Genomic DNA, 23,060 nt, shown 5'->3' on the forward strand with positions numbered 1-23,060 from the left:
TGGTCAGAGCGTCCGACTTTTAATCGGAAGGCTGTGGGTTCGAGTCCCACGGATCGCGGTTCTCTTTTGCATTTTTGTGCTCTCATGAGAGAGATGCACGTCAATGACCTCCCTCCGTTGGTATTCAGGCAGCAATTCGGTTCCGTTTTTATTTCCCCGGCCTTTCTTGGATGACGGGTAAACGCCCAGGTGCGAGCCTGGTTCTTACTGTCTAACAATACAATGCGCATTTCGCTCCGTCCTTGGGTGTGTAACATCACGGTTGGCGACCACGTTTTGTTTTCATCAATTGCAACCCGGTCTCTTTTATGACTTTGATTTTTTACATGATCCACGCACTGCACTCACTTACTACCTATACTTCTGCTGTAGAACCCACCCTAGACCGCACCCTTCAACATTGCGGTTTGATTCTCAGGTTCCTACGCCTGGTGTTGCCTCCCGCTTCTGTCCTTTACAAGCGACAAGCGAACAGCCCATTAACCGCCAGCACTCCTAAGCTTCATGGCAAACGCTCTCATACAACATACCGAGGCCCCAAAATACCATCGGCGTTGGGCGTTGGCTTGAGCGGCATTTTCAAAGATCATGAGCGTGTGTTTCTCGGCAGGCAGGCTTTAGGTCGACAGACGAGCAGGGTCTTTACAAGTGGGAATCGTGTGGACTCTTTGCCTCATTTAAATATCCCCTCCGGCTGTCGCTCCGCGATAGGAGGAAAAAGATATCGTATAGTCCCATTGGCGATGCCAAGTGGCATGATAAGGCTGAGATTCATCGCAGGCGTGTGCCTCCACAAGTACACAACCACAGGGGGGGGGCACGACTGAGGTGTCGGATATGATGACCCGGCTCGAGTGCAGCTGCGCCAGATCGGTGAAGGCTCTAGAGGCCCAAGTTGTTACCGGAATGACTGGCAAGCGGCCCTGAATGCTGGGGAGGATTGTGACAAGTCGCGACGAGATTAGCGAGTTCCTCCCCACACTGTCCTTCAATATCATCAACATCATTGGTATCGCCAGCATCGTGGGCATCGCCCCCTCCCGCCCCCCCATTCGTCCCCTGCTACGAGAACCAGCCGCCCTGTTACGAGAAACAAGTCCAGTTGGTACATTCTACGCCCCTGAAACGTCGTAGTATCGGCCTCAAAGGTTCTTGCAGACCATCGCCGCCAAATGGTTTTGGGATCTTGCATTTGTTCGGACGGTGGATCTCAACCATGGCAGGATCCAACGGCAAGCAGAGACCAGAGGGATCATCGCCGACCTGACATAGGTCAAACGACATTTGTGGTTTACAATAATCAAACGAATCGAGGTCTTCAGTTAAAGAGTATGCAGATACTTCCGCTCGGAAAGGCAAGACATTACACAAGGTTGTTTCCCAGGCGACTGACACAAATCAATAAAGAAGAATGCTGCAGTGAAGCATGTGCACCAATGCTGACAGTCCTCTCTCATATTCCATTTATTCTCGTATGATTTCGAGCTAGACATTTACAGTTTCAAATTTCCCAGTCAGAGAAGTACTCTAACGCGGAAGCTGTACAACATGATTCTCCAGGAGACAACCCGACCAGAAGGTCATGCCAGACCAAACGCCTTTTTCTAATCGCAGCCACTGCTAGGAAGCCATACCCATCACACCCAAAAGACCCGTTACTCGTTCGCGTATGATGCAACCCCTCTATTTCTTCTTGCCCTTGGATTTACTCTTGGCATTGGTGGCAGACTTGGTCGAGGTGACGCTGGACGCCCTTGAAGGAGCTGCTGATGTGTTCTTGCTTCCGGCCTCCGACTTGACATTGTCTAGTGCCTTGTTCTGTCATGATGTCAGCTTGGTCTCTATAAGATCTGCGGCCTAGTCCGAGTTCATACCTTAACGCCGTTCTTTGACTTCTTCTTCGCCGGGGCCATGCCGAGAATGCTATCCTCGTCGTTCTCCTCGTCATCGGCTTCTCTTTTGGCTTTGCCGTTGACGCCGTTCGAACCCTTCGTAGGATGAACATCCTCGAACTCCTTCACGATAGTTGTCAACAGCGTGGTGCAGCGACGGCTCAGCTCGACGGGCGTCCTGCTAAGGAAGAACCAGTCAAAACGGAATAGAGGGCTGTCTGCGATCTCGTCTCGCATTTTCTCGTAAAGACCGGGGGAGTCGATGCCAAGCTTGTCGAGAAGAACCAGCAAGAACCTGTCCTCCTCCTCCGTGTACACCTTCTTGTTCGTGGTGGATACGGAGTAGTTGATCTTAAGCTGCTGCAAGGGGACGCGGTACTGAGACATCTTCTTGCGAAGCAGCTTCCTCTGGTGCTCAATCTTGCGCATCCGCTCCTCGCCGTCTTCAATGACTTTGATGTACTTGTTGTAGTCGGCAATTTCGGTGTACCGCTGCCAAAAGACCTTGGCATACTGCTTGACTTCGGCCGCGGTCTTGTTATCGATATCCTCTGCGATATTTTCGTAGTCGTTGCGGCCGTAACGGCCTGAGGCGTTAATGAACTGCTGGAAGTCGCGTCGATTCCATTCACCAAAGCCTTGCTGTGAAAGACGCTGCTTCTCCTCCTGCTCCTCCTCGGTGAGCGGCGTGGCGCTATCGATCTCTTGCTGATCTAGCGCACGCTCCGCCTCACGCTCGTCAAGGTTGTCGTCATCGCCATCGGCAAGCGGAATTTTGTAACCGATCTCCTTGCGATAGAACGCCGTTTCACGGTCCTGGAGATCGCGCAATCTAGGCGGATAGAACTGGTAATCGTGCACAGGGACCTGCTTCGGAGCTCTCGGGGCCTTGGGTTTGGTGTCCTTTTCCTTGGGAGGATACATGGCCTGGCGGAAGTATTTATCCATAGAATAGGACTGCTCCTTTCGCTCACGCTTGGCGGGGTTGATCCAGTTCATGCCAATGTCCTTCTTGTTGGTCTTGAAATCCTCACCGTTCCAGGTGTAGGCAGACTCGGACGTGAAGTTCTGCAGGTCATCGATTCCGAGCTTTTCATATTTGGCGTTGAGTTCCTTCGTCCTCGATTCACCCGAGGCGAGAATGTTGTCGATATCGTCATCGTCCAGGTCAGCGCCCTTGTTCGCGAGCATGGCGTTGGCGCCCTTGTTTTGGAAGACCTTCTCGGCGCCGTGCTGGATCATGGAGAGAAGCTCATCCTTGTTGGCGGCGGCCTTTGCCGCCACCTGAGCACGGCCTTGCTGGATAACAAGTTGATCGAGACGCAGCTTCTGAGCGGCTCTTTCCAAGACCTTCTCCTCAATCGCATTATCAGTCACGAAACGATACACCACGACCTGCTTGGTCTGACCGATACGATGAGCACGATCCATGGCTTGCAAATCGGCCTGAGGATTCCAATCGCTGTCGTAAAGCACAACAATGTCGGCAGTGGTGAGGTTGATGCCCAGACCACCTGCTCTCGTCGTGAGCAAGAAGATGAACTTTTCAGAGCCTGGCTTGTTGTACTCGTCAATGGCGGCAATACGATCCTCATGGGCCGTCCCACCGTCAATGCGGCAGTACTTGTACTCCCTGAACACACAGTAGTCTTCAAGGATGTCCAAGAGACGGCTCATCTGCGAGAAGATAAGGACTCTGCTGCCCTGCTTTCGCATCCTGGTAAGCAACTTGTCCAGAACGACCATCTTGCCGGCATTGTAAATAAGATGCTCATCGGTGGTGTACGGTGGGCCGGGCTCGGCGCCTTCAAAGAGGTAAGGATGGTTGCAGCACTTTCGCAACTGCATGACGATGTTCAGCAATCTCGTCTTGGACTCTCGCTTTCCGTTGGCACCGTTGACAGCGTCTATGTCCTTCTCGAGAATCTTCTGATACCACTTGATCTGCATCTCGGACATGCCAAGGTAGACGTTGACCTCCTTCTTTGGCAAAAGGCTCTTCTCGACATCGCTCTTGACCCTTCGGAGCAAGAAGGGTCTCAGTACACGATGGAGTTGTTGGACAACAGTGTCCTGGTCCTGTTCTCGGCCAGAGAACCACTGGTCAAAGGCCTCGGAGTCACCGAAGACGTCGGGAAGCAAGAAGTTGAGCAGAGCCCACAGCTCGTGCAGGTTGTTCTGGAGGGGTGTACCGGTGATCAAAAGGCGGTTTCGGGAGTTGAAAACACGGATGACCTGGGCCAGTGATGACTCCTCGTTCTTGATGCGGTGAGCTTCGTCGATGATGATGTACTCCCATGCGAACTTCTTTAGATGGCCCTTCTCGCGCAAAACCATTTCATAACTCGTGATGCAGACATCGAAGTCTTCGTTGACCAACCGATCGTTGATGAGTGCGTTGCGCTCTTCCTTCGCGCCCTGCAGTACCAGTACGTGGACCTCGGGTGTCCACTTCTCGAACTCTCGCTTCCAGTTGTCCAATGTCGACTTCGGGACGATGACGATGTGTGGTCCTGTAATACCCATAATGTGTCTCAGGTAGCCCAAGAACGCAATTGTTTGTAGGGTCTTGCCAAGACCCATCTCGTCGGCAAGAATGCCAGAGATACCATTTTCGTGGAGAGAAATTAGCCAGTTGAGACCGGCGACCTGGTAATCTCTCATCTGGCCTTGAATGAAGGCGGGCGACTCGCGGAAGACGGTCTCGGCAGAGCCACCATGCTTCTCGTCTTGGAGCAGCTCGGCATCTTCCTCCGCCTCAGTCCGACGCAGTCGCTCGTTGCTAGCGCCGCCCTGTCGCGAACCTTTCTTCTTGCTCTTTGATGCTTCTGCGTTCTGTCGGTCGATCTCGGTCATGATTTCCCGAATCTTAGGATTGGGGTTCGTTTCGATAAAATGGCGAAAGAGGTCCGTGAGGCCCAGCAGGTATCGAAATCGTCGAATACTGTCTTCTTCCTGTTTCAAACATCGTTCAGCACTCCGCAATTGACTGAGTTGTTCTCGAGGCAAGAAATCCACATCCGACGTACCTTTGATTCACCTAAGCGATCATGCTTCTTGCCGAAGATGCTGCGACGAAGCTGGTTGGCCTCAGACCGTCTCTTGCGGCCATCGCCAAGAGGTTCGCCCACAACACTACTGGCAGTGGTGTTCGCATTGGTGTCTGAGTCGGTGTAGTCGGGTGTCTCGTCGACTTCCTGCATGTACGTCAGACAAACCGTTTCCAACACAATTGCGAGCCGTAAGGCCCCGAGGAGCATGACGGTGCACGATGAAATGCGAAGAACAACGTACCATTGCTTCCACTGGATGAGCCTCTGCAGCGTCCGACATTGACGCGTCAGTGTCGACCGCAGCAGCTCTTGAGCGAGGCGCCATCTTGACTGCTGTAAATCACTTTACGCGACTTACACGCGTTTCTTTCAATGTAGTCGCGCGCGCCAGGAAGGGTAGACAATGGCCGAGTGTTGAAAACTGTTTGGAGGCGATGTGAATCGAGGAAACACTCGAAAAAAAAGGTCGAGTGCTTTGGTGCTGCGAGTAGGTGAACAGTCCTAGATGTTTTTAAGATGATGGAGGAAAGGTGGGATCCCTCTTCTGTAGAAGACAAATTCCGATCAGGACTAGCGTGTTTTCTCCGTGTCAATCCCGTGCCCCGTCAGATGGCAAGAGCCGCGCCGCCGGCAGGTCGGACCCGGAAGAAGACAACCTCCGACCAGGGTGTTTTTCATTTCTTCCTAGTAAGCATGGGATAGCAAGGGGTATCCACCCTCCTGTCCAAGATTGGGCCAGCCGCTCAGAACTAGCGCACAGGCCACGAGGGGATAACGTCAAAGCCACCTAAGGTATCCGTATTTTTGGGCCTGCAAAGGTGCTGTTGGCTTTCGGATAGTGCCGCTTCCCAATGTCATGTGCTCTACTGATGGCGAGCTGACTTTCCCTCCATCGACAAACACAACTGCCTTCTGCATCGCGACCCGTTGAACACTCTCCATCCAAACGTTCTCGAACATCTCAGTCGCTCTGCTTTTGGCATCAAGGGGGGCCGTTTACAATACTCGAGCTCACTACTGCACCTTATCGTCAGTCATTTGGGGGACCCCGTTTGGACCCCACTCCGGCATCAAGATTTGTTTACCTGACAACTCAACGACCTACATTACACCGCTAGAGGTGCGGGACTTGTCTTTCCCTTTCTTCGATTCCCTACTTACTCTTCTCAGTCTCTTCATCACCTGCGAGACAACAACTATGGATTCTATGCGCAGCCTCAACACCTCCCTGCCCGGTACTTCGGCGACGAGGCAGACGGCCCAAAATGACTCCCCTGAGCAACTCCTCGACGCCTTCAAGGCCGCAGCGCTCTCGGTGACAAAACTTTACAAGACATCAGCGGCCGCTCAGTCCAAGGCCCGCATGGATGGATACCAGGACTGTCTCGATGACCTGCTGGCGTTCCTAGACAAGGAGAAAATTGGCCTGGGCGACGGCGATGGTTGGAGGGTTCGAAGCTGGGCGACCGAACGCCTGGATGGGAGGGAAAGTTCGCAAACCGCCGAAAGCGACGATGAGGTTGATAAGGCGGAGACTGCTTCGTCCCCGGAGCTCAACAGGACGAACAGTGGCACACAACTATCAGCGATGCGGGCCGAAAGCCAGATGAGGACGGACTCGGCACCCCCTAGCATCCCTCAGGCCGTGGAAGAAGAGGAGGGACCCGAACCCGTATCAATCACGGTGCCGACGGCAGACTCATTCACCTTTCAATCCTCGCACCCCTGGCCACCTCAACAACCGCAGCAAGATGCCTACCTTAACCTCGCGAACCTGGATCTGTCCGATTCTCGGACACACGACACCTCATCGACAAACGCGAACCCCGCAGGCCGTACTACAAGACCACGACACGCGGCAAATATCCCTCGCTCGGCGTCAAGGCAAGGGAGCAACCTCGGTCGCGGCGCTGGGTCAAAACGCAAAATCAATTTTGCAGAGATCTTCGACCTCAGCAGCCTGGACAAGAACATGTTTGGCGGCGGACCGAAGCGCAGCCGGCACACATAAGAGTCTGTCGCTACGCAACTTCTTCATTTTCGACAACGGTCAACTAGGAACCATTCCACTGCACAAGATCTTGTCTTCATTGTCTACTACGGTTTCTTCGGACATGTCTTGACGACGGGATTGAGCGAGCATTGACGTACATCTTCCTGGAGGGCGGGGCAAGGGAGAGGGACGGGATTAGGAGCATTAGAAGTGCGTCACGAGAGGCGTTGGTTTGGTTTTATGAAGGTGCATGGGCGGTGTTTAGGTTGGGACTGTTTATTGCGATGATGCCAAATCTGGGACGGCTAGCTAGTCCACGGTCCATAGCTACACACATATCATTATCTCCTCAGTCGAACTCCTGGCGGTGTTGGCGGCGAAATCAAGCCAACCTCCCAACAAAACAGAGGTAATCGTCACAAGCACATTTTGTACTGTCGCAATTTGGTTATCCGAGTGACGTCTTCCGTCGCGTTATCGAGAAAGGTTTCGGGTTTCGGAATTCCAGATCTTCGGGCGGTTTGTTATGCAGTATGCGGTAATAAAGGAGGACGGAACCTCCAAAACATGTTTCACCAACTGACAAACACCCGTCGCCGCAAACTTGGGCTCATCCCAACTCTAGATCGCCTCTCTCATCCAAACTACCGCTTTACAGTCTCGCCTCGAGCCCGGGGGGTTCGAAAGTCCCTCAAACCGGCCAACCCCGTTTTTTTTGCTTGCGACTTAAGAGTCATGGGTGAGTTTGTGCCCCACATTTCACGTAGAACCTGCCAGAGTCTTCATGCCCAACCCGCCACCCCCGATACTTCATCCAGTCCAACAAATGGAACTTCTAGAACAACTTCGTGGGCAGCTACACCATCCAGGGATGGCTTCAGGAGTAAAGTGAACCCGGATAGAAGTGCAACCAGCATTCTACCATCAAGGTGCTCCGGATCTAGTTGCTGTTTTAGACCGCCTCAGCACACGGGAAGACCCCTTGCTGGAGACTCCCCACCGAGCACCACGACGGGTAGGGACGATACCACTACCGAGTCAACGAGTTCCCCTGTTCGCCCCCACAGCACATGCACACATTTCGCCGACAACCCAATTGAAGCCTGACCCAGCCTGTATAACAGCCTTTGGCTGCGACACAAGATATCCACATTCGATTCTGACATTTCTCAAAATCGTGTCTTCAAGGAAGGGTGGCCGAGTTGGTTATGGCGCCAGGTTAAGGTCAGCTTAACATCTGTTTCCTGGTGGGGCAACCCGCGCGAGTTCGAGTCTCGTCCCTTTCATTTTGCAATTTTTGCCGCTGTATATGTTATTATCTTGAATCGACGGTGGTATGTAGGTAGATGTGTATGTATTCCTTTTTCGTGTTTGCTTTTCGCATTTTACATCTGTGTATAAATGTTTTGCACATCGCCTGGATGTCGCTGCTGGCCTGTCTAGTTCTGGCTAAATTACTACGACTCCTTACAGGAGGCAAGTTCGAGCCTCAGGTAGTTCCCACCAAACATTTGCTCTCAGTTTGTGTGAAATGCGTACTTGATTTGAGGAGGAAGCGTCCTTCTTCCAAAACCATGGGAGATGGGGCCTTCCTCTAGTTTGCCCGTTAACACAAGCGTCTCGATTGTGGACACCAACATAAGCACACGCAGCTTCAATCATACCCAATTACGTTGGAACTAGTAGGTGCCAGATAACACATCATTACCCCGTCCGTCGTCTTGGTTCATCTCATCCTCGAGGTTCCTCTCCGCGCCAGGGCGAAGGAGAGAGAGCAATGTCTTGATATCATCCGTACCAAAGCCATTTCTTTTTTCGTTCGTCTGTTTTTTTCGCGGACTGCCCTAGGTTTTTACAAAAACCAATCTAACCATCCCCCAGAGATTTCCCAGAACGCCGTACTAATGCAAGCCGCGAAAGAAGACGAGAAGACGTAAAAAAGAAGGGCGTTGCTTTTGTGTTTGTTGTTGTTAAACCAATCAGTCCCTCCCTCTTTCTTTAGTTCTCCTGTCTGTTCTTCCGTTCCCGCTCGACCTCGTACATGAAGTCGAAGTAGCCCTTGTCGAACTGGTGGACACGGACATAGCCGTCCTCTCCTCCGGATGCGTAGCCCTTGCCGGTGGGGTCTGCGGCGACGGTGTTCTTGAAATGTGTCAGCTGCGGGTGCGTCACAAAAATGACAAAAGCTCGCCCAACTTACCAGGGGACCGAAGTGACCACGGACTCTGCCAACCTCGTCTTCGAAGATCTTGTGGTAGAATCTCGCCTCGAACTTTCCTTGTCTCGCCGAGGTGCGGGTGACGTCCATGGCGGCCTGACCACCTCCGAGGATGACAAAGTCCTTCTTGGGCGTGATGGTGGCGCTGTTGAGGGGGGTATCGGCTGTGTAGGTCTTGAGGACCTCGAGGTCCTTGGCAGTGATAAGCTATGTCAGGTCAGCAGCTGGTCTTGCGATTTTGTTATGGCGATGTGTGTGAATGTACCTTGGCCGTCTTGTCCTTGCTGGCGGTGATGAAGTAGGTTCTATCCTGCGACCACTGGAGATCCGTAATGGGCGTGTTAAGCTCGTGTACGGGCTCGTTGTAGATCAGGTCACCGTTCTAGAATCCAAGATCAGCGACATGCCCCTTGCAGTGGTGTGCCTATCGTCAAACCCACCTTGGCATCGTACTGGGAGACGGAGCCGTCCTCGTGGCCGGCGATGATGTACTTGGTGAGGTAGCTGAAGCCGGCGACGGTGGCCTTGCTCTCGTCGCACACGATGGTCAGGGCGCGCTCGTCGGTCTGCTCGGCCTCGGGGTCGGGGTTGATGTCGTAGACGATGATGTTGCTGAGGAAACCCATGCGCTTCTCGGTGACACCAAGCAGCTTGGTACCGTCCTCGTTGAACTCGACACGCTTGACGGCGGTGGGGAACTCCCAGGTCTTGAGGTTCTTGCCAGTCTTGATATCCCAGAGTCTCATCGTGTTGTCGGCGGAACCGGAAGCAATCATGGTGCTGGTGGGGTCGACATCGACGGTCCAGATGGCACCAACGTGGCCGTGGTAAGTTCCCAGGCGCTCACCATTGTGCGCGTACCAAGCGCAGATCTGCTGGTCCTTGGAGGTGGAAAAGATGAGGTCGCCGTCCGAGTTGTACCTATTCGCAATGGCGCGTAAGGTTAGCCACACGCAGCCCCCTCGCGGTCGGGTATGGTAGGGGTGAGGAGAGCTGTAGGCGTATCCAGATGCATATCTCTCGCTCTCTTTCTCTCTCCCCCTCCTCCCCTCTTAATTTCGCAGGTGGGCACAGAAAACGTACTTGATCTGGGTGAGCGCACGCTCGTGACCTGCCAAAAGAACGGGCCTCATGTTGTCTGATTACGGAGGAGTATTGCGCTTCTCGGTCTCGGGGCTGCTGGTTTCGGGGGGGCGGTGATGCGGCAGGGGACGTCGGTCTTTAAATGGCTTGCGATGTCGTCGGGCAATCGTGAATTTTTGCCCTTCACCTCGACATTGTGGGTTTCGGTGCACTGGTGTGGGGCGCACTTTTCCCCCGCGCCCATTCTGCCGGCTGAGGTGAGCAGCCATTGACCGCCCTGCGCCTCAGGCATGATGGCACAACCGAGCCAACCCAGCCACCCCAAGCTCCTCTCAGCATCGAGCTCCAGGAGGGGGGTTGACTCATTTGACTCACTGTGACCCTGTGAGGCATTGTTTGCAGGGCGTTAGCGCGCCCAGTCCGGCGCGTCTACGGCACGAGCTTCGCTGGAGTCATCCAATCTAGGTAGCTCACAATACCCTACCCGGCAGCTGTAACATTAGGTTAGTTCCGTGCCTTGGCCGTAATAGGTACCTAAGTAGGTAGCCAGTCCAGTCAGTTTAGACTACTCTCACCACCATCAACCATTGACCAATGCTATTGTCTGATGTCCAAACCCACGCGACGTCAACAACGACGTACCCTTTGGGCAATCTCGAGTCTCGACTCATCATTGACTCAGTCTCAATACCGTGCTCCAAAAGCGGGTTCCGGACTCGGAAATCCGACTGACAGCTAGCAACTCGGGCCTCGAATCCTCTAACCTCAACGGACCTCAGGGTAGCTCGAGGTGGTTTCAACAGTCTTTTACCCAGCCGGAGGGTTTCTTTGCGAGAGCAAAGATATCAGACCATCCGGCTTACCGGACTGCCGTCGCTGCTCGTCTTTGTCGTGTACCCTATTTCTCCGTACCTTTGCCCCCGTTTCTTCGATCCTTTTTCTTCCGCATCAACTCAAAACTTTTAACGCCAACCTTGATTGGCATTGTTTGTACTCTGTTCACTACCTACGATAAACCCAAAAAGAAAAACATCCCGCCTTTTATAACCTCGTGCCATTGGGGACTGACTCTACATTACCTTACATCAAATTTGAGTGCGGCTGCTTCCACGACGAAGCAGTCAACAACAAGGCGTGTCATTGTGCCTACTAATACCCACCACCTGACTCCTTATCGATCGGATCTGAAGCCGCAGGACTCGGAGACTCGCCCGAAAATTTTCGACCTGCCTGATCCGCCGCGGATCCTTCCCACCCATTGGCACTGTTGGAACACACCATACAGAGTCTGCACTCTGCAGGGCCAGCCAGGACCAAGGACCAGGGAGTCATCAGTCTCACACACGCACGACTCACACGGCCCGAGTCACAAAGCCTATCACTTAGATCCACCCAACCGCCTCAAGAAGCTTAAGCCTGCGGCACACAAAGGAGACGCGATATCTCGGGATTCGGCATGTCGTCCCTCAGCCAGTTGAAGGGCACGCAGAGGCTGTCTTGGCCATGCCGCCTCGATTTGCCCAGCACGTCGCACCTTCGGCTTAGAACCCGCGGGTTGTCCCTGATGCCTGCAGCATTGTCCACTCAGAACTCACTGGATCAACCTTCTGCATCTCGCCGGTCACTGGTGAACCTTGGGGTAGACACGGGGCGGGGCCCATCAGGCCGCCGGCCCTGCAGAGCGCTAAATCCCGAGTTAGACCGCTGTCACTCACCCCTCACTGTCGCTGCTCCTGCTTACACCTATCCCGCGCGCTTGACTTCGGCGTCCGTCCCGACATCTTTATCTTCCTCTTCCTCCCGTCATCCCAAATTCTACGCGTTTGGACACCTGCGAGATCGAGCTGCATCTCCGTTCATTGCACGGACACTGGGCTCCTACGGCACAATCTCCCCCAATAGGTCCTTTGCGACATCATCTCCGGCAATGGTCGCCAACAAGATCGATGGCACCGCCATCGCCAAGCAGATCCGGGAATCTATCGCCAGCGACATTCTCGAGAAGCAGAAGCTGAACCCTAGGTTCCAGCCGCAGCTGACCATTATTCAAGGTATGTTTAAGTCGTATCCAGATCGGTTTTCGCCTGTACCCCGCTAATCATCATCGCTCGCAGTCGGCGACAGATCGGACTCAAGTACGTTGTGCTCCCGCCATGACTACCCCACCATGAAATTTGTCGCGATGCTCACAACCCCGCAGGCACCTACGTGCGCATGAAGCAAAAGGCTGCAAAGGAGGTAATTAGCCCGCCATTGGCTAGACACAACTAAGTTTCCTTGCTCACATCTATCTCTAGGCAAACGTCGACTGCGAGCTTATCCAGTTTCCCGAGTCTATTTCCGAGCCCGAACTTCTTGATCGCATCTACCGCCTCAATGACGACCCCACTGTCCACGGTATCTTGGTTCAATTGCCCATTCCCAAGCACCTCGATGAGTACGTCATCACATCTGCCGTTGCAGACGAGAAGGATGTCGACGGTTTCGGTACGAGGAACATTGGCGAGCTCGCCAAAAAGGGCGGTCGCCCCTTCTTCATCCCCTGCACTCCCAAGGGCGTCATGGTCCTGTTGCAGGAGGCCGGCGTGGACCTGAAGGGCAAGAATGCTGTCGTGCTTGGACGTAGTGACATCGTCGGCAGCCCTGTGAGCTACCTCCTCCGTAACGCGGACGCCACTGTCACCGTATGCCACTCCAAGACCGAGGGCTTGAAGGAGCATCTCAAGGCTGCTGATGTAGTCATTGCGGCCATTGGCCAGCCCGGCTTTGTCCAAGGCGACTGGCTCAAGCCCGGCGTTGTCGTTATCGACGTCGGCACAAACTACATCCCCGACGCCTCCAAGAAGTCGGGACAGCGTCTCGTCGGAGACGTTGACTACGAGTCGGCTTCCCAGGTTGCTTCTCACATCACACCGGTCCCTGGCGGTGTTGGTCCCATGACCGTTGCCATGCTGCTGTCCAACGTTGTGGACTCTACTGTCAAGTCTTTTGAGAGACAAAAGCAGAGAAAGATCTCGCCTCTGCCGTTGCATCTCAAGGAGCCCGTCCCCTCTGATATCGAGGTCTCGAGATCTCAAAACCCCAAGCAGATCACTCGTCTGGCCAAGGAGGTCGGCATTGCCTCCCACGAGCTCGAGCCGTACGGTGCCTACAAGGCCAAGGTTGATCTCAGTCTCTTGAAGCGACTTGACCACCGCCGCAATGGCAAGTATGTTGTCGTCACGGGCATCACTCCCACGCCGCTTGGCGAGGGCAAGTCCACCACCACAATGGGCATTGCGCAGGCTCTGGGTGCCCACCTTGGCCGCGTCACTTTCGCAAACGTCCGCCAGCCCAGTCAAGGCCCGACCTTCGGTATCAAGGGCGGTGCCGCAGGTGGCGGCTACAGCCAGGTCATTCCCATGGACGAGTTCAACCTTCATTTGACTGGAGACATCCACGCCATCACCGCGGCGAACAACCTTCTCGCTGCTGCGATTGAGACCCGCATGTTCCACGAAAACACTCAGAAGGACGGCCCCCTTTACAAGCGCCTCGTGCCCGCCAAGAACGGCAAGAGAGTGTTTGCGCCTGTCATGGCGCCTCGCCTCAAGAAGCTTGGCATCGAAAAGACCAACCCCGACGACCTGACCGAGGAGGAGATCCGCCGCTTCGCCCGCCTGGATATCGATCCCGAAACCATCACATGGAGACGTGTGCTGGACGTCAACGACCGTCACCTGCGGGGTATCACTGTCGGCGCCGCGCCGACCGAAAAGGGCCACACCCGTGAGACTGGCTTCGACATCTCGGTTGCCAGCGAGTGCATGGCCATTCTTGCTCTCAGCACTGACCTGGCGGATATGCGCAGACGTCTGGGAAGCATGGTCGTTGCCAGCTCCAGGAGCGGCGACCCTGTCACCTGTGATGACATCGGCGCCGGCGGCGCTCTCACTGCCTTGATGAGGGATGCCATCAAGCCCAACCTCATGCAGACTCTGGAGGGCACTCCCGTGTTTGTCCACGCTGGGCCCTTTGCCAACATCAGTGTCGGAAACAGCTCCATCTTGGCCGACAAGATGGCCCTCAAGATTGTCGGTACCGAGCCCGATGAGGATCACGCTGAGAAGGCTGGTTTCGTCGTTACAGAGGCTGGTTTCGACTTCACCATGGGTGGAGAGCGTTTCTTCAATATCAAGTGCCGCGCTTCTGGACTTGTGCCCGACGTCGTTGTCGTCGTCGCCACTGTTCGTGCTCTCAAGGTTCACGGCGGCGGCCCTCCGATCGCGCCCGGTGCGCCCCTCAATGCGGTCTACAAGCAGGAGAACGTCGATATTCTCCGCGCTGGCTGCGTCAACCTAAAGAAGCACATTGAGAATGCCAAGTCGTACGGCATCCCTGTCGTTGTTGCCATCAACAAGTTCGTCACGGACACTGACGCTGAAATCGCCGTCATCCGCGAGGAGGCCATCGCCGCCGGTGCCGAGGACGCCATTCTCTCCAACCACTGGGCCGAGGGCGGCAAGGGCGCTATCGAGCTGGGCAAGGGCGTCATCGCCGCCAGCGAGAAGCCCAAGGACTTCAAGCTGCTGTACGATCTTGAGGGCTCTGTCCAGGAGCGTATCGAGGCCATTGGAAAGAAGATGTATGGCGCGGCTGCTGTCGAGTTCAGCGAACTCGCTCAGAAGAAGGTCGATACCTACACCAAGCAGGGCTTCGGGAACCTCCCTATCTGCGTCGCCAAGACGCAATATTCCCTGTCTCACGACCCTGACCTGAAGGGCGCTCCCACTGGCTTCACTGTCCCTATCCGGGACGTCAGAATGGCCGCTGGTGCAGGTTATCTGTAAGCCATTAAACCCCCTCGTTGGAAGACGAATGCAACTAACAGAAATGTAGATACGCTCTCGCCGCCGATATCCAGACCATCCCCGGTCTGCCTACGGCTCCTGGTTACCTGAACGTTGACGTTGACACTGAGACCGGTGAGATCGATGGCCTGTTCTAAGCGAAGTTAGAATTGCTTGCTAGGGGAGGTTTTTGAGGCGTCTTGAGACGATATTTCCTTTATGTCTTTTAACGTTGGGAAACGGGGTGGCAAGCGGCATTCCGGTGACATTTATTCAACAAATGGCGCTGGGGAATACATGGGAAGAAAGACTATATAGCATCTGTTCAACAATGATACCTCCTCTCGGGTTTATATAAACACCGAAAACACGAATAGAAAGGTCTATTCAAGACACATGAGTTACTTTGGCCTATCTTCCTCCAGCTGCGTGTCCTGGCGTCGGACCTGACGTTCGCGAAAGGACGGGAGTATGACACCGATTGATACAGTCAAGACAGCGGATTGTCTTCTGTGACCCCGAGGTCACGGTCGCAGTCCGGGTCCGTCTGCCTACTGTGACTTGAAACTAACAACCCGGCCCGGTCGATACTGTCCTCATCGTTCCGCATGCTCTCGAAGGTCAGTCCGTCTTCATGTCACTCGTGGCATAGTCTCCAGAGCTCGCGAGGTTGGTCGTTCAGGGCGCACTCCTCCGCCGTCGTCGCCTCCCCGACACCAACAATCCATTTCGCCCAGCCAGAGAGAGCCCGGGCGGGTTTCGCGTTCATTTCACAGCAAGCCTGCAGGTGACGGGACGGGACGTGTGCCTCCGCGGTCGCACGGGCGCCTGTCCGTCTGCCCTTGCCGAGCGTTGATTCCTCGCCACACTCACACACGGCCCACAGGTCCGTCTCCCTGAGCATGGCAGGGCACGTGTTTGATGATGATAACCTTCAACAACATCGGTCTCTTCCTGGTCTGGTGGCCGTTGTCTCGTGCCGTCTCCCTGCCGCGTCTTGGCTGGAGTTCCTTCACCTATCCTACGGCGCCCGGCTCTGCTGACCCCCTTGGGGACTACCAAGAATCGGAATGTCTGGCTCCTGTCCCGTGGGAAAGGTGACTCGGAGCCAACCGAGGTGGTGGTTGAGATGTCGAAGCATAGCGATGCTTTGCCACGCCATGCCCGCGTCTCGCCCCGTCTTGGTTTGATGAAAGCGGCGCGCGGGGGCTTCTTGGCATGATCGCGATCCCCGCCAAGAAGCAGCAATACCCTTGTGATGTTTGGGTGGTCATTTCCACGCACCTTGGTAAATGGTCTCGTTCTTGGCCGGTCGAGACTCGGTGGGGACCGCTCCGGGATTCGAGGGGGGAAGGGGGGTCGCTCCGGTCCGGGCTGCCGAGGCTTGGCAGACGATCTGGGGAGCTTCAGACGCGGTTGAACTATCAAGCCGTATACCTTTTGCTAGGCTATGCGATCTTGGGTGGTTCCGGGTGCTGAGGTGAGGGGCTTGGGTTGTCTACATGGTGTGACTCGGGAGTTGAAACCACCAAGAGGGCTTCACACGTCAACTGCGGGAGTCTTTCACAAGAAGGGAAACACGGGGCCTGTGGTGTTTCAGAAAATATGTTTGAAATTAAGGAGAACCTAATCCTCCTCTGCAGGAACATCAACGAGGTTACAGGGCGGCCACTGAATCCGGGCTTCTGTAAGGGGTATGAACTGGTGCGTGATATGCGGCAGCTTCAGCAATTATCACCAGTGAGTACTCTCTGTCTGTCTCTCAGCCATGCCACCTCCAAGGAACAAGTCTCCCCATCGTTTCCTTTTCTCCGCCAAAGCTGCCGCGAAAGTACAAAAGGGGAAAAAAGGACAAAGAAAGAAAGAAAAAAACGTGTCCTGCCCATAAATACTCCAACAAAACATGACAAGAAAAGAAAACAAAAGGCCTTTGCAAAGAGTATGGACATGAAACTGGCTCGCTTTAAGACGCGCCACAAAGAGGGGAGGGTAGAGAACAATATCTCTTTCCAGGCCTCTCTGTTCATATTTGCCCTCTTCAGGCGTGCGAGTATCTTTGTTTACCAGCCAAACTGCTCGCAGTGCAACTCAACCGCGGGACCCGAGGTACGGATGCAAGAGGCTGTGGTGTTCCGGACCTGGGTCATCAGGCTCTCGGGACCACAACCCATGACGAGAACGCGCTGGTCGGGGGTAGCCTCGTTGATGGTACGGCGAATGATTTCCGCAACGTCGGCTCGACCGTAGTTGATCGGGATGGAGTTGATATGTACAGGAGTCCCGATCTGTCGGAGAGGGGAAATGGTGGCTGTAGTATCAGACTCGAAGCCAGACTTCTCAGGGTCAGAGACGACGCGGGTAAGAACCTTGGTGGGTTGCTGGGGGAAGCCTCTCTCAACATCAAACTTCTCTGTGGCCGGCGTTATGGGTGTGGATGCCTCAGATGAGGTGACCTCCGAGTGGGAGCGCTCTTTCTTGACAATGGGAGCCAGAGTGGAGTCAGAGCTGTCAGGAACGCGAGTGACATAAAGGAGAACGGACGATCTCAAAGATTCGTGGATTCTCGCGAGGTGATGAGCGAACCACTCTAAACGGGCTACTAAAATCAGCTATCTGGTCTGGATAAACTTGATCGGGTGACTTACTGTGCTCCTTCACCATCCAGACGAGGACGATACTCTGGGTGGAGTTCTGCGTGAGCCGCTTGAGAATGTTGAGGGCTGTGCCAACCGTGAAGCTGGCGCCGCTGCCTCCCGCGACGAGTACAACTTTGTCGTACTCGGCCGGGTTGGGGAAAGTGCCGTAGGAACCTTCGACCGAGGCTTTGAGGGTCGCACCCGGGTGGCGGACGGCGTACTCGTGCAGATCGCGGGTGAAGCCGTCGTATGAATTGACGACAAACTCGAGGGGATCCATGGCGGCGATGGTGAAGGGGTGCATCTCGAAGGCGCGGATCTTGGGGATCCACAGGAAGCAATGCTCGCCAGAGCTCGCGCCGAAAGGGGCCTTCTTCAGGATGATACGGGTGCCACCGTCAGGGAGGGGGTGAACAGAGGCCGTGTTGTTGAAACTATAAGCAACGACGCGAGCGAGACGAATACCACGGTCAAAGAGCCAGAGGCCAGCGCCGGCAGCCGTAATGATTACAATCTTCTTGGACAGCTCAGGCTGGTGGAGGCCGACGAGCACCATCGAGATGGCAAAGCCCGACACGTGGAGGATGTAGGACAGCTCGTAGTACCACAGTCGGACAATTGCGCCGGCAAGGACGACAACGAGGAAGGTGAAACCGGAAACGATGCCGTAGATCTCCTCGTGAACGCGGAGGCGTGCGAGGTTCCCCTGCTGAATGAAGTACGACGAATAGGTGGCACCGTGTACGATGATCAAGGCCATTGTGACATAGCCAGCAATTTGATGGAGAACATTGAGACGCTCGTAGGACCAGGCTGTCAGGTAGCCGAGAGGAGTGTTCTTAAGGGCCAGGAAGACCACGAAGAGGATGTTCACGATGGCAAGCCTGGGCGATGTCAGCTTCTCTGGCGGCATCTCAAGGGGAAATGAGATGAGGTGTTGTTGAACTTACCATCCTGTACGAGCTCCAATGACGGTTATGTAGGGTAAGCCCGATGTGTCGATGTATGTTAGGGTGAGGATGATATTGACTGCAACATAGACAAAGGCGAGGGCGGCATGGCCAGTGGAAGGCAGGAAAGGGACCTTGCGAATAGAAACTCTACGGATGATTCTGAGCGGCAGTCAGCCTCTAACTCTGTAGGATGTATGTTGATATGATCACCACTCTCATTTCATAGCAACACTTACCGGGAGATAAAGATGAAGGGCATTGCCAGGAAAGAGAGCTTTGCAGCAAGGCGAGTCTTCTGGGAAAGGAGGCGTATCAGGTGGAATGCAACGAAGATGCCCATGAGAGTGCCCAAAATGATGGCGTAGTATATCATGGCCTCATGGTTCATGCGACTGCGTTGAGCAAATAGTTTGGGGAAGGCCGAAGGGCCTCCACCACTACCTCCAGCCATTGTGTATGAAGGAGTTGAATAAATGGGAGGTGATGTAGTGAAGTGATTTGTGGCCCTGGAGTAATGAGAGGAGCGAGCGTCTTGTGGTGGGAAGCAGGGTGAGCAAGTGAGCAAATGAGTGAGGTGAGAATAATTTGTACACACTCCAAGAGACTGGGAATGTGCCAAGTTTATAACAAGAGGTATTGTTGTGCTTGTGCTTGGCGATGAGATAGTGACCAGACGCGTGGCACTGTGTGATAAGAGAGGAACGGAGGGTCTTTGAATTTTGCAAGGCAAAGAAGGGCTTTTTTCATATGCTAAAAGAGAGAGAGAGAGAGTGTGTGTGTGTGCGTGGTTGTGAGCATGGATGGGTGTGGAAGGTGAGATGAATCTAGCCCCCGTTCGCGGTATGCAGGGGCAAAAAAGTAGATAGATGAAGGTTGAAGTGAGGCAAGAAAGATATTGAGGTGAGTGTGGGTGGATATGTGAGGGGAGGGTTGTTGGGCTAGGGGCCAGGACGGACTGGGAAATGAGGAAGGTGAAGGAGGAGACACCTTGAGAAAGGCGAGGAAAGTGTAGCTTGACTGCCTGGTTTGTGCCTTCCCTCTATTTCTCAAGCCAGTTGTTCCGGTCTGGCCACCCTTGTGGCCTGGATTAAAGGTAAAACAATACCGAGAGAGAGAAACGACGCATGCCTACCTATGGGAAGAACTACTAGCACGTAGTTTCACAACCTGCTTCTTCCCTGGTTTCTTCATAGGTAGTTTTCATATTCAGCCCGCTCTTCTTGATGAACCCATCGACTCGCTTCCAAGTACCTTGACTACCCTACTCAGGCGTATTTCTTTTTACAGGATGTATGTGGGAAGTTCTTGTTGGTCTGAAAATATTGGAGGCTTCCATGTAACTCACTTGAACTTACACAATCACCTGCAGCTTCCCAGCTTCCACTTACACGCTGTCATGGAGGACGGATGCGGTCGACTGACCTAGCTATACCATGGTGGCTTGCCCCTCGTGGCTTCCTCAACCCTGAAATCCTCTCGTTCCCGTCTCGTCTCCTTTGTCCCAAAACTCAAGATGCCTGTCTGCACCCTTGAGATAGGAAGAGGAGAGTATCACCGTCCGGGCTGGGGCAACCATCCAACGTCCCCAATGAATGTCGCAATATGCCGGGCTGTGCGTCACGACCTTCTCTTCGCGACCGCCCCGCTTAAACTTACACCCCCCTCGACCATCGCCCTCACGCGCTTGCGGCAGACGTCCTTACACAACGGTCCCGGGGCTTCAAGCCAGGGCCGTACGTCAAACTCTCATGGCATGTGAGACAGGCGCCACGTTCCCTAGATGGCCGACGGCCATCGAGCTTCCCGTCAGGACTCATGAGGCTAAGCCTTGGTCCGTGTTGACAGACTCGAGTTTGTTCCTAGATAGCTGCCACCGACGGCCGCCGAGAAGCTTGGACGACGTACGTGGACACATGCCTGGGTGCTGCCAATCATAGGATGCCACTCCAAGCTCCGACGGGGTCTTTGATGCCGGTAACCGGTGTAGCCTAGACGCCATCACTATTTCTCTCTGCAACATGCAACAGAGAGGGAACTTGGACAGCGGGAAGGAGGCGAAGGCAGACGGAGAGGGCGGGGAAGAATGTTTGTTGGAACCGTCTCACAGGCCATGGATCTAGATTGATATGGGTTCCCCGTCCAGAAAGAGAGGGCCGCAACATCTTCTTCCATCTCGGCCGGCTGCCTGCCTTGTTTTGTCAGCTTGACAAAGCACTACCATTTGATTGTGTTGCCTTGCCCCCAATGACGGCCAGCCATGGCGAGCTTCAGGGGGGGGGGCAGGGGCAGACTGAAGCAAACAAGCGAACATTGATGGAGGTTGAAGTAAAGTGGCTCGTGACACAGCGGCTTGAAAGAAGAGGGGGCATCGATATCTACAGCATGCCGCCGACTCGGATGGATTCGCTTCCCAACCGAAGATGGAAGCATTGGTGGTGGGGCGGGAGTTGTTGACACCATTTGGGCAAATTAAGCCAAATACGAAAAGACGAAAGACGAGGCCGAGAATTCCAGCAGAGATACACTTACCCCACAAACCAAACACTGCCACGGCTGGGTGAGCGCTGTTGTACTTCGGCATCAGAATGCATCCAGATCGTGGCATTCGAGGTGGAGCTCCAGTGTCACAGTGGTCCATCTGCATCTTGCAGACAGATTGACTTGCCTAGATGGGACAAAGACAAGGTTGCAGAGTCTGTCGTACGGGCCGTGTTTCTCGGTGCAAGCAAATCGGGTCAAAAATCCCCTTGCAAGTTCCTTGGAATGTCTCGCCAGTATGGCCTGTCACCTGTTTCCCCCAAGGCCACTTTTCCAAGACATGTGGTCCTGGTTGTTCGACCTTCCTGGATTGAGTCTTGATCCGTCTATCGTGATCTTCGCTATGCGAATACTCGACCGGCGCCCGATTCCCCGTGAGAGTAGGGCGTCGAATGCTTGGGCTTGGGCTTGGCATGTATGCCCGCTAGTGGGCAACGCCGTTCCAGGGGGGGTTCATGGACTGGCACGCCGGATGCGGGAGGAGCCAGAGGAAACGGGCTTGACGGGAGGGCGGCAGCGCGCGGATATTAAGTGAAGTGGCGCGGGACTGGCCAGGCCGTGGGAAGATCTCGTCACTCAGTCTTGGTTTGACGTTGGCGTCAGGAACTCAATGCAATATCGTGAGACGCGGCTGGCCAAGCGTGCCATGTGCAAAAAAAAAAAAAAAAAAAAAAAAGGACTCGACTCGTCACTCGCACCGGTTGCAAGTTGCCGGCGCTTGTTGACTCCCATGGCCGGATCCAGCCACATATCGTCGATTGAGCGTCGAGTACTCTGTAGTCGTGTGTGCGTTATGGTCGGAAGCCAACCGACAGGTGTACCAATGAGATCCGGTCAGACCAGTCAATCTAATCAATCTGGAGTGGAAGGCCCCGGCGAGTGACATAAGGCAAGGTAGACCTTTCACATTTGGTCGGTTACACTGCCCAAGCCATCTGGACGTGGTGGGCGGACGAATAGCTGCCCCGAGCCAGCATGTGGTAGTATCGTGCTCAGTTGCGTTGCATCGCGCGTACCATGTTGTTCGCGTAGGAAGAGCTGTTCGTTCGCAGGTTCCCTCGCTTCTTCTGCGCCTGACTCCGAAAACCTGCTAGGTCTGAGACGGTCCGACTCATCATCAGGTGGCGAGAGAGAATGCCTTGCCACAGCGGCCGTTCATACCGCAGGGCCAGGCGGGATGCCGGATTCGGAACGATGCAGTCTTGACTGGCAGGCTGGTAGATTAACGTAAATTGGTCCGGCGTCAGCGTCAACCATCACGGTTTTGACAGATCCAGAATGCATTCTGGATGTGGTCCCTCGCCCACACGCCTTTTGACGGGCGAACAGCATGCGCGGCGGTTGGCGGTGGGAAGCGACAGATTCTGAAGCACGCCAGATGCATCTGTTTTCGTCGGGCGCCCTCCATGACGGCGGACGCTGGGCAGAGCTTTCATTCAACATGCCACCGACATCACCTATCAATGATCAAACATGACAGTGCTCCTCATCCATTCCCGGGTCCACGTTGAGCTGAGAGTCGACATGTGCACTGACGACCGTCAACACGGATGAGGCTCGAGGATGGATGCTGTTCCCGAGACAATGCTCAGATCTGTCTGGCCCTAGGCTTGCTGAGGGTTTGGTTGTAATAATATGGGACCTATGGCCTGCCATGACGAGGCGAAGAGGCGCAGAGGACTGGATGGGAAGGTAGCATTGTGTAGTACCTAGGAAGCGGGCGTGGTATCAGAGAGAGGGAGAGAAAAATTCAAAGTAAGAGACAAGAATGTGTATCAGTGAGACCAGATTACCTGAGGTAGGCACCTTCGTGCAGGAACAGAGGAATGAGGAATGTGTTTGGTGGGGTGAGAGAGTGAGCTTTG

General features: G+C 54.4%; 6 protein-coding genes across 6 annotated transcripts; 3 read left to right on the top strand and 3 right to left on the bottom strand.

The window, feature by feature from the left end:
• The first annotated feature begins 248 nt into the window (after positions 1–248).
• CDEST_14046 (uncharacterized protein) lies at positions 249–829 on the top strand. Its single transcript, XM_062930202.1, has one exon. It carries the CDS (start codon positions 309–311, stop codon positions 825–827), a length of 519 nt encoding a protein of 172 aa, XP_062786253.1. The 5' UTR covers positions 249–308; the 3' UTR covers positions 828–829.
• Positions 830–1,429: 600 nt separating this feature from the next.
• Positions 1,430–5,478, bottom strand: CDEST_14047 (Putative SANT/Myb domain, helicase, Homeobox-like domain superfamily, ISWI, HAND). The gene is made up of 4 exons (XM_062930203.1): positions 5,187–5,478; positions 4,922–5,089; positions 1,875–4,847; positions 1,430–1,818 (listed from the first exon to the last, which is right to left on the bottom strand). Exons 1-4 carry the CDS (start codon positions 5,268–5,270, stop codon positions 1,684–1,686), a joined length of 3,360 nt encoding a protein of 1,119 aa, XP_062786254.1. The 5' UTR covers positions 5,271–5,478; the 3' UTR covers positions 1,430–1,683.
• Positions 5,479–5,773: 295 nt separating this feature from the next.
• On the top strand, positions 5,774–8,123 carry CDEST_14048 (uncharacterized protein). The gene is made up of 2 exons (XM_062930204.1): positions 5,774–6,065; positions 6,116–8,123. Exon 2 carries the CDS (start codon positions 6,144–6,146, stop codon positions 6,954–6,956), a length of 813 nt encoding a protein of 270 aa, XP_062786255.1. The 5' UTR covers positions 5,774–6,065; positions 6,116–6,143; the 3' UTR covers positions 6,957–8,123.
• Positions 8,124–8,226: 103 nt separating this feature from the next.
• On the bottom strand, positions 8,227–10,418 carry CDEST_14049 (Putative WD40/YVTN repeat-like-containing domain superfamily). Its single transcript, XM_062930205.1, has 5 exons — positions 10,240–10,418; positions 9,597–10,077; positions 9,422–9,538; positions 9,139–9,363; positions 8,227–9,080 (listed from the first exon to the last, which is right to left on the bottom strand). Exons 1-5 carry the CDS (start codon positions 10,287–10,289, stop codon positions 8,937–8,939), a joined length of 1,017 nt encoding a protein of 338 aa, XP_062786256.1. The 5' UTR covers positions 10,290–10,418; the 3' UTR covers positions 8,227–8,936.
• Positions 10,419–10,476: 58 nt separating this feature from the next.
• On the top strand, positions 10,477–15,468 carry CDEST_14050 (Putative formate-tetrahydrofolate ligase, FTHFS, tetrahydrofolate dehydrogenase/cyclohydrolase). The gene is made up of 5 exons (XM_062930206.1): positions 10,477–12,290; positions 12,354–12,374; positions 12,440–12,477; positions 12,537–15,064; positions 15,118–15,468. Exons 1-5 carry the CDS (start codon positions 11,696–11,698, stop codon positions 15,224–15,226), a joined length of 3,291 nt encoding a protein of 1,096 aa, XP_062786257.1. The 5' UTR covers positions 10,477–11,695; the 3' UTR covers positions 15,227–15,468.
• Positions 15,469–16,422: 954 nt separating this feature from the next.
• CDEST_14051 (Putative ferric reductase, NAD binding domain, ferric reductase transmembrane component-like protein) lies at positions 16,423–19,214 on the bottom strand. Its single transcript, XM_062930207.1, has 4 exons — positions 18,894–19,214; positions 18,655–18,816; positions 17,714–18,588; positions 16,423–17,664 (listed from the first exon to the last, which is right to left on the bottom strand). Exons 1-4 carry the CDS (start codon positions 19,106–19,108, stop codon positions 17,129–17,131), a joined length of 1,788 nt encoding a protein of 595 aa, XP_062786258.1. The 5' UTR covers positions 19,109–19,214; the 3' UTR covers positions 16,423–17,128.
• Between the last annotated feature and the right edge of the window lie 3,846 nt (positions 19,215–23,060).

This window comes from Colletotrichum destructivum, chromosome 9, assembly GCF_034447905.1.
Source record: "Colletotrichum destructivum chromosome 9, complete sequence".
Taxonomy (NCBI): domain Eukaryota; kingdom Fungi; phylum Ascomycota; class Sordariomycetes; order Glomerellales; family Glomerellaceae; genus Colletotrichum; species Colletotrichum destructivum.

What these genes read in the sequence shown, in the direction of transcription:
- CDEST_14046 (XM_062930202.1), top strand. Translation starts at nt 309, where the DNA reads ATGACTTTGATTTTTTACATGATCCACGCACTGCACTCACTTACTACC.
- CDEST_14047 (XM_062930203.1), bottom strand. Translation starts at nt 5,270, where the DNA reads ATGGCGCCTCGCTCAAGAGCTGCTGCGGTCGACACTGACGCGTCAATG. An exon ending in CTCATCCAGTGGAAGCAATG is followed by an intron (nt 5,090 to 5,186) that starts GTACGTTGTTCT and finishes ACGTACATGCAG; the next exon opens with GAAGTCGACGAGACACCCGA. An exon ending in ATCGCTTAGGTGAATCAAAG is followed by an intron (nt 4,848 to 4,921) that starts GTACGTCGGATG and finishes TGTTTGAAACAG; the next exon opens with GAAGAAGACAGTATTCGACG.
- CDEST_14048 (XM_062930204.1), top strand. Translation starts at nt 6,144, where the DNA reads ATGGATTCTATGCGCAGCCTCAACACCTCCCTGCCCGGTACTTCGGCG.
- CDEST_14049 (XM_062930205.1), bottom strand. Translation starts at nt 10,289, where the DNA reads ATGAGGCCCGTTCTTTTGGCAGGTCACGAGCGTGCGCTCACCCAGATC. An exon ending in CGTGCGCTCACCCAGATCAA is followed by an intron (nt 10,078 to 10,239) that starts GTACGTTTTCTG and finishes CATTGCGAATAG; the next exon opens with GTACAACTCGGACGGCGACC. An exon ending in TCTCCCAGTACGATGCCAAG is followed by an intron (nt 9,539 to 9,596) that starts GTGGGTTTGACG and finishes CTTGGATTCTAG; the next exon opens with AACGGTGACCTGATCTACAA.
- CDEST_14050 (XM_062930206.1), top strand. Translation starts at nt 11,696, where the DNA reads ATGTCGTCCCTCAGCCAGTTGAAGGGCACGCAGAGGCTGTCTTGGCCA. An exon ending in CGGCGACAGATCGGACTCAA is followed by an intron (nt 12,375 to 12,439) that starts GTACGTTGTGCT and finishes ACAACCCCGCAG; the next exon opens with GCACCTACGTGCGCATGAAG. An exon ending in GCCGCTGGTGCAGGTTATCT is followed by an intron (nt 15,065 to 15,117) that starts GTAAGCCATTAA and finishes ACAGAAATGTAG; the next exon opens with ATACGCTCTCGCCGCCGATA.
- CDEST_14051 (XM_062930207.1), bottom strand. Translation starts at nt 19,108, where the DNA reads ATGGCTGGAGGTAGTGGTGGAGGCCCTTCGGCCTTCCCCAAACTATTT. An exon ending in ATTGGAGCTCGTACAGGATG is followed by an intron (nt 18,589 to 18,654) that starts GTAAGTTCAACA and finishes GACATCGCCCAG; the next exon opens with GCTTGCCATCGTGAACATCC. An exon ending in CTGGATGGTGAAGGAGCACA is followed by an intron (nt 17,665 to 17,713) that starts GTAAGTCACCCG and finishes TGATTTTAGTAG; the next exon opens with CCCGTTTAGAGTGGTTCGCT.